The 8,951-nt window shown below is 47.1% G+C and overlaps 1 protein-coding gene across 1 annotated transcript; it reads left to right on the plus strand.

Moving 5' to 3' along the window:
• Window positions 1-7,764: 7,764 nt before the first annotated feature.
• On the plus strand, window positions 7,765-8,684 carry LOC126528614 (uncharacterized). The gene has a single exon (XM_050176462.2). The coding sequence runs from the start codon at window positions 7,827-7,829 to the stop codon at window positions 8,682-8,684; it is 858 nt and encodes a 285-aa protein (XP_050032419.1). The 5' UTR covers window positions 7,765-7,826.
• Window positions 8,685-8,951: the final 267 nt, after the last annotated feature.

Here is an 8,951-nt window from a genome sequence, read left to right on the forward strand (position 1 = left end):
GCCATGCCCAGGCACCAGGGAAGGAAGAGACGCCCGCCCTCTGGGCTCGCCGACCTTGAGTGGCTCCTTGGCGGCGAGTGCCGCTGGCGCCCGCCCACAGCAAGGGCCGTCAGCACGGCTCGCAGGCAAGCGAGCTAAAGCAATTTATGGTTGATGCGGTGGCCTTCAGGCGGGACCGCAAGGACAGCCAACAGGGTGGACCATCAGCCGCTGGACCCGGTGGTTCCGGGACGGCTGCCCGCGCGGAGCGTTAGGGCCGATTTACGCTCTTGTCGCCCATCGCCGCAAGCCGCACCGAACGCTTGTGCGCGCGCGAAAAATTGCACGTATCCAGCACTTGTGCAAAAATTACCATTTACACTGTGTGCACAGTGTACGCCTTACACATTGTAAACCGAAATTTGCGCACAAGTGCTTGATACGTGCAATGTTTCGCGCGACCGCAAGCGTGCGGTGCGGCTTGCGGCGATGGCCGGCTCGAGCGTAAATCGGCCCTTAGCTGCTCCTGTCTGGTCTGACCCGGCTGTGTCCGTGAACAGGCAGGTGCCAAGGCCTACCCCGCTGGAAACGTTCTGCCGGGTACTGGGTGGTCGGAGCTCCTTCTTCCGAGCCGTCCGCAATGGAAGTAGGCACGCGCTATCCTCGGGTGCCACGCCGCCGCGCACCATCGTGCGAACTTCTTCCACATCGTCGTGCTGATGCCACGCAGCGTAATTTTTCCAGTCCACTCGTCACGATACATTTATAAGCGTTTTTCTTCGATAAGGAAATTTTTTGTGTATACAGCGCATGTCCTTATTTTATTAACCTCAATTATTTTGTCAGTATTACTTAAGCTTTGACAAGCACTGTAGTTATTAAGACATCAATTATGCGCAGTAGCAATATTTATTTAACATGTTTTTAGGCACCCTATGAACAAACAGCGTACATCTAAATGTGGCATTAAGAAACGATTGGAGTATATATGCCACACCTTTTTGCATCTCATATTGCCAGTTTGTGTTTTTCTAAGTTATGATGCAGTAAAAATTTCTGTTCGACACATGCAGAAAAAGACGGCACCAGTGTAAAGCAACACACTCCATGCACTAAAGAAAGCCACTGCCTACTACAAGAAGGTCACTGTGCACGCTTTTGCTGCTCCTACATGTTAAGGAAAACCGGGTTCAGAAATAAAGAAGCTTGATATATGCAGTATTGGCATGCTAGTCTTTAGACACAAGACATTTGTCCGTAGCAGATAATCTGAATGTTTCTTCGTATTTACCGTTCAGCATAGATGGCTCAAGCAAAAAAGGAAACACCGCATGAGTTTGCCTAGTCTGTGCAGATCTTTGCCATCTCATGTGTTACTGTCCTGCCCCAACAGAGTCCTCACCAAGCACACCTTGGTCCTCTTCATAGATGTCCCCGTCTACCTTAACAGGAAAGGGCTGGAGCCGAATTATCAAGGCTTTTCACCATGAAGAAGCGGATCGAGAAGTATTTGGATGAGGTATCAAGCACACGGAGGACTGCGTCAAAAGTGAAAAAGCCTCAGCCATCATACCACCAGTACGGATATTGGCTGAGACATCCAGGTACCTGAACAACAACAACAAAAAAATCGTATACAGATGCACCTGCAACCACTGACTAAGGACAGACGTGGCTGCCAAAATAGTTCCGTCAGCTTGCACTTCCGTATTCAGCTTCCTGGCCTTGTCAAATTCCATTTGCACCAAGTATAGTTTGTTTCAATGAATGCGAGCTCCTCATTCCCTCTTTGTGTTAGCGATCATTCTTCTTTCCACTTGGGCATGATTGCCGTGTTATATTTCCAGAATGTCAAAGCCTGTTCATTTGCATTGGGCAACGGTCTCTCGATGTAAGCACCTACTCCTGCAGTCTGCACTACGACAAAGACTCCCTGTTTACACGCACCGTGATTGCTTCTCCCTCTTCATCCTTTCCTGCTGCAACTGTGGGCAAAGTGTGCTTGTCGCCTCCTCAGCAGTGATTTGGCGTGGACATAAAACATGAGACGTGCTTGCATGATCCGAAGTGCATGAAGTTGACAGCCACATGGGTGGAAAGGCCTGCAAAAGTGGCTTCAAAATGGTGATGCCCAGAAAACCGACCAAGCCTATATAAAAGGACGGGGGGGGGGGGGCACTTATGGTGACCTACACATAAGCGGACCCCGAAAGAACAAAACGAAAGGCGAAGGTTGGGAAGGAGGTAACACTAAAATGGTGGGTACTCCATGTCTCTGTGTTGGCTGTGGCAGCAGATGCCTGCGTCACCCGATTGCTTCGCAGTGCAAGTTGCCCATCTTCAACGGCGACTGTCGGTGCAAACAGGTGGAACACTGTATGATCAGCTTGCGCCGCTGGTTGTCGCTTGTTACCAAACCACAATGTTCGACGAAGAAAGTGAGGAGTTTGAAAGGTCGCGGTAATGCTTTCAGTGTATCTCGATATGGAAGTTCTATTTCTGCTCTTGTATGAAAAGATGCACTGCCTTTGTTCTGCCAATAAAGTCACACATCCTGTTCTCTCACTCGTGGCTTGTTTGTACGGGTGTAAGTAGAGGCTCTTTGGTCTGCTGACAATTAGAACGTGGCAGCCAAGGCACTGAGGCGTACCTCCAAGCCCGCAGGCGAAGCATGGCACGTACCCAGCGTACCAGCGTACGCTACCCGTAAAAAGCGGTCATAAGTGGATATTGCACTAAAGAATACATTTCCGCTTCTTGTTAGAGCATCGCTATCTGTCGGACCCCTCGGTTATTTTTATGCGGTGCCTCTTCTTATTTTGGTACCATTGCGGAAGGTGCAGTTTTCCTTCTCTAAAGTTGGGACTTTATTCTACGCAACATTCGCTCTGCTCGTTCGCCTGTTAGGCCGACACCTTCGAGGGAACCCGACGTTCGCCGCAGTAACGGGCACTTACGAGCTGCGCTCTAAAAAATAATGCACTTCAGAGTAAATACATACCACCATGCACTTCGCCCATCATAAACCATCAGGCGTCATTTCCAAATCTCTGAGGGATCAAGTAGCAGCGCAAGATAATGTTTTTATTCAGAGCGCCAGAAAGCCTCAGAGACCCAGGAAAAACCTCCACTTGTGAGCGCCATGCCGCGGTGTGCAGAAGGAGCTGGTCAGGCCAACCACTGCACTTACGCTCTTTTTGTGCAAATGGACCGGCCGGAGCAAAACCTACCGCCGGTCACAATCTCGGTGGCCAGGGTACAACCGTAATGTCCTTAGGTTCATGATGCTGGGATCGTAATGCCTGCTGACGACATATTGCCCTGTTGTACATGGGGCCCACTGACCTTTTTCATTCCGCTGCCATACTGCATTGGCCATGCGAACATGTGGCGGTGAAATCTCTTTGTTATTTCAGACAACAGTTTTCACGAGTCACCAAAGTTTGGCAACATGAAAATATGAAGGCACTTTGTTCTCCAAAAACAAAGAAAATACCCTTGGTCCTACGATGATGTCTACTGCAGAAAAAAGCATTGCTCTCCTTTGCCTGCTCCTATCCTACCAACCAGCTGCATTATAAGCTGCACTGTTCAACTTTAATATTCTGCTTGCGAATTTATGGCACTCGAGGCGCATTTCTGCCATCGGTGCCGGTGCCGTCGTCCAGTGCTGCAACAGGATGGTCGATGTACCGCCAGAATTTGCGAGATTACAAGGCGTTCGGAGAATTGAAGAGCACTTGGCTGCAAAATGATGAAGCCATTGGACCAACCATCAGGCTCTGCTTAATGCTCTCGGCCGGAGCAAGGGCCGGGTTCTTGATTTCTCTGCAGGCAAGGGCCTGCATCACATACATTATATGTCCCTGCTGAGGAGTTTATTGCGTACCCTCGGTGGCGACTGCGCTTGACCGAGAGGAAGAAATACTAAAAGTCAAAATTGACTGCACATCTCAGAACATCACTACGAAACTATGTAAAGTGTCTCTGCCACATCATCATTGTACATAACCATTGTGTACACTGTGTTTATTAAGCATCATTTTATCTATGTGACTATTAGTTTATGTGTAACTGTGCGCCTCCTTTGGTCTATGTGGTTGAATGTTAGTGAGTGAGGACTCGGACATAAATTTGAAAACGTGCCGTTTCGAAATGTTTCGATCTTTGTATATTTTATCCTACTGGTAGAATTGTGCTGTGATTGTGACTCAGCGTTCGTAACGTCTCTTGTTGAAATAAACTTGTTCTAAACACCATATCTTCATTCCTTTCACTGTCCCATAAAAATGCCGACGATTTTCAGCCGGTATCACCTCGTGCAACAAAAATTGGCAACATTCGTAAAACTGCCAGTGGTAGTTGCCTATCGCATAAGCGCTCTGCTAAACATGGCTTCAGTTACGGCGCTGCTCCTGCTGGCCAGCAGCGGTTATGCGGCTTTCCGTGCCTTGCCATGTAGCTCCCGCGTATTAGAATATCATGCGGAATTGCCGTGAGCAACGCTAAAACGTTCAATAGCTATCAGTGCTTCGCGTTCGAGAGAAACTGCGAGTTTTGGGAGAGGTCACTCAAAGAAATTTGGAGGGCCCTTAAGCTCCGCCTTTAAAAGTGGAATGCGATGGCATTCGAATATCACTGATTGCTTCTCACGCTTATATGCAACTGCGGCCTAGACATCCGTAATATTTACCGCGAAACACTGGCGGTGACCGCTATTCACGAAGGCGAGCTTTCGCGGCAGAGAGGCGGCTTATTGCGTGTACCGATTCTCTGTTATTTTTTCACACTTTGGCATTTCAGTCTGAGAAATTTTAACATTAAAGGCATATCATATCAGTGTTGTCTTTCACGATATTTGTTTCTGGGCTGTCATTCTCAAAATTCTGAGGAATAAATTTGTAAAGAATCTATGTTAAGGGAAAAGCAAATTTAGGCATATAAGAACTTCAGCGCAGCATAGAATATTTTGGCTCACCAAATACCAACGCCGCCTACAACGCCGACAACGGATTTTGTGCGACACGGTACCCTTGATGTCATCGCATTGAAACTGGACCTTACTGGGACGTCGGAAGGCAGGGAACCTGTTTGCAAAAGTAATAGTTTTCTTAGCGGAACTAGCGCACTCAAAATGGTGATTGGTCTCAGAAAATGATTTTAACGGGTAAGATCGATTATGGAATGCCTGCTTACGAGATATAATTAAACCTGAAAGGCGGCTAACACATGACCGCACATGGATATCTGAGCTTTATGATCTCCGATCCACTTCTCACTGCTGGCGTTATGTGGCACCGCAAGATAGCGCTAACCCGAAAAACGGTTGTGTTATCATTGACACTACTCGCCATTTTGCAAACACTGATGAAATGTGGCGCATGTTTCATGTCTTGCATATTCAGAGAAGGAAAGGGTGGCGTCACTGAAGCACCATCGCCTCAGTCGGCTCCGTACCACCGTTGTTGCAATTCACTCACCCAAGAGGCAGAATGTGTCTCGACTGAGCTAAAGGTATCTGTGAAGCTGACGAGATGCGACGCAATGCGGACGCATTTCTCTTGCAATTACCGCTGAATTGCTACTTACTGTTTTCCTGAAAAGCTTGCCTCAAAAAGAGAAGTGCACTGCGCTTGATGTTGCACCACCGCTATATAGGGAAGCATGCAGAAGGATAATAAAGAATCCGTTAGCCTCTCAGCTTGTCCCTGATGCAATGTGTATCTTCAGTTAAGAGGAAGCTTTAGCTCGGGCGCTCCGATCTAAATACACGCAAAAGGAAAATTCATTTTTCTCGCAACCATTGCACCAAATTTGACAAGGTTTCTTGCATTTGAAAGACAAACTTAAACTCTAGTTGCTGTTGGTTTCGAGTTTTTTAATTAGGTTGTCAAGTTTTTATTAAAAAATGGCAAAAATCGAAAATTCCGAAAAAACAAAACTATCAAGTTTACAACTCTGTAACTCCACAACGAAAAATGATACTACAATTCTGTGAATTGCATCTAATAGTACATCTAAAGCGGAAAAAATTCGTATGTCTCACATGAATCCTAAAAAATTGTTGCAATATGGAAATACAGCTTTTGCAGAACCCTTGTAACCAACGTAACAAATTCACGTAAAATGTAAAATGACACAATGAATTTGTCCGTGTTGAATGGTCTAATGGATGCCATTTACAGAACCGCGATATCTGTTTGTGATGCAGAGCTATAAATTTGTAAACTTCGTGCTTCTATATTTTTCAAACGGTCGAATATTTGAAAATCTTTTTAAGAAAATTGAAGCCCTAAATCGAAATTCAGCTTCCAACAGTATCTGGATTTAACTTCCTCTCTCCAATGCAACACATTGCATTGAAATCGGTCCAGGGGTTATATACGAAAAGAGTTTTTGCGTTTTACATGTATTTGAATAGGCCGCGTCGGCGTTGGGTCCTCTTAAAGAGCATGAATCTGGCCTTGGGGCCGCGATAATTCCTTCTGTATATTGTAGAAAGAGGACGTGCTTCGCCTCAGGTGCATTTAGACTTGCACGACAAGTCGACGAATACTCCGCCCAAGCACCTCCTTTTAAGAAAAATTGTCACTGTTCAGAAGCACAAGACGAGACGGGTGAAGAACAGAACTACAAGCATAGCGAGTTGCAACCGGACACCAGCCCACAACCTGTGTAGCGACCCACTTTCTGAGACAACGCCCTGAAATGAATCTGGCAAATGGTACAAATAACTAAAAGCTCAGCTGGACATCTCCCTCGTTATTGTATGGTGTCCACGAAGAAACATTAGACCGGGCACACTAGCTTTTATAGTCTAGACGCTGGAGTTCATCAAAATGGTATGAGCTCGGTGGGACACTTGCATGTTTTGAGCCGCAGACTTGTACGCGTTCGAAAGGCGATGTTCAGTTTCCTCTCACGCGAATGTCCTAGGCCGCGCCGAGATCGCGGCCTAGGCAATCTAGGCCAATCGCGTGAGGCGAAGGAGGCGTCGGATTTTCTAACGCCCTGGTTGTCGCTGTGTCATGCCGCTGGCACACCGCCCGACTGTGCAGTGTCATTCCTAACCAGTAGCGCTGCTTTATTAGATGTGAAGTTAGAAGATAACGCTAACCATTTAAGTCCAAGTATTAGCGCTACTTCGGCAAATAACTGTTTTGCCGCGTGCTCATAGGTCATATCGGGGCCTTTTAATGTAAAAATATTTCAATTTGCTCACGTCATATTTACGTAACTAGGTACGCAAGTATCGGGCGGTAATCTGCAGTGGTTGCTTCAAAATCCCAATCAAACGCACTTCTCGTTTATAGGACGTCACTTTTTTTGCTTTCAGAGGGACTAGAAGTACCTACACTGAGTAGTTTTTCATATATGATTGGCTGACGCTAGGCAATGAGCTCGCTTAAGTGGAGAGGGTCTCGATGAGGCCAGGCCAGCACAGTGAAAGTAGATAAAGTAGAAAGATAGGTGGGCTCGGTGACTTCACCACAGCGCGGCCACCTAATCCGCTTACCTTTGCGATGCAGACGACCGTCCTCGCACTCGCATTTGCCAACCTGCTGCTGCCGACCCTGGCAGGCCTGTCTACGGAGGCGTCATCGGTGTGCGCACTGCCGTACACTGGAGATGACCATGGCTCCTGCCATCCACCGCCCGGCGGGTGCTCGTCCCCACTGGATGTGCCGCCAGAGGAGCTGCACACACCGGAAATCACAGTACCATGGATGACTACATCGACATCAGCAACAATGCCATCATGTATAAAAGAGCTTCACCCGCTGACACCGCTTCGTGGGCTCGGTGACTGCACCACAGCGCAGCCACCTAATCCGCTTACCTTTGCGATGCAGGTCAGTACATCGTATGCCCTCTTCGCTAAAAAATCCAGTAATTATATTTTGGTGCAGTTTCCGAGCCCGCACTGCTGTGTTGCCATTGCCGTTGAGTGTGCACACGTAATTCATTCCTTGCTCATGCTATCAGGTGACGTTGAGGCTAACCCTGGCCCTGAGGGTAATGCTGCCGTACTCGCTGAACTACAGAAGCTAAACGTGGGACAGACCCTGTTGATTACGGAAATACAGGGCCTCAAAACACAGCTGAACACAACAGACCAAACCATAGCAAGCCTAGACAAACGAATGGCCGATCTCGAAACGCATTACCAAACACTTCTTTACCTCAGAAACGATATTGAAATAATGCAGTCAACCACAATCGACCAAGCTAAAAAGATTAAAGAACTAGAAACACGCCTGGATGACGCGGAAAACCAATCACGTCGGAATAACCTTATTTTCTATGGCATCCCTGACCCTGCTAGCGCTGAAACATGGGCTGAGTCAGAAAAACTAGTCATTGATGTTTGCCGCAAAAATCTTGATATTACCTTGGACCCTAACGACATTGAAAGAGCGCATCGCCTCGGAAATCATTCAGCCGACCGAATTCGTCCCGTAATCGTAAAATTCCTATCTCAAAATACCAAAGACGCACTGTTATCAAATGGCCGTAAATTGAAAGACACAAACTACAGTATTGGAGAGGACTTCTCCCGCACCGTTCGACACGCGCGTAAACAGTTACTAGTGTTTGCCAAAGCCAATTCTAACAAGTACTCCTTGCGCTTCAAAACCCTGCACATCGGCTCAAAAGGCTATGTATTTGACGCATCATCCCAAGCCGTTAAGGAAATAGCATAGCAATTGCCCCGTCACAACACTTTAACAAATCGTCGACCCGCTCCACCGCACAATGTTCTCTCGTTTTCGATAATATTCACTAACACCCGTAGTCTTCTTCCAAAGCGCGAACTCATATCAAACATCATGTCATCATCCGAGAGCAACATACTAATACTAGCAGAAACTTGGCTAAATAGTGACGTAACGGATACGGAAATTTTGGCCGATTTACCCAACTTCGAAGCGTATCGAAACGATCGAAAAGGCAAACGGGGGGGCGGTGTT

Source organism: Dermacentor andersoni, chromosome 9 (assembly GCF_023375885.2).
Source record: "Dermacentor andersoni chromosome 9, qqDerAnde1_hic_scaffold, whole genome shotgun sequence".
Lineage (NCBI taxonomy): Eukaryota > Metazoa > Arthropoda > Arachnida > Ixodida > Ixodidae > Dermacentor > Dermacentor andersoni.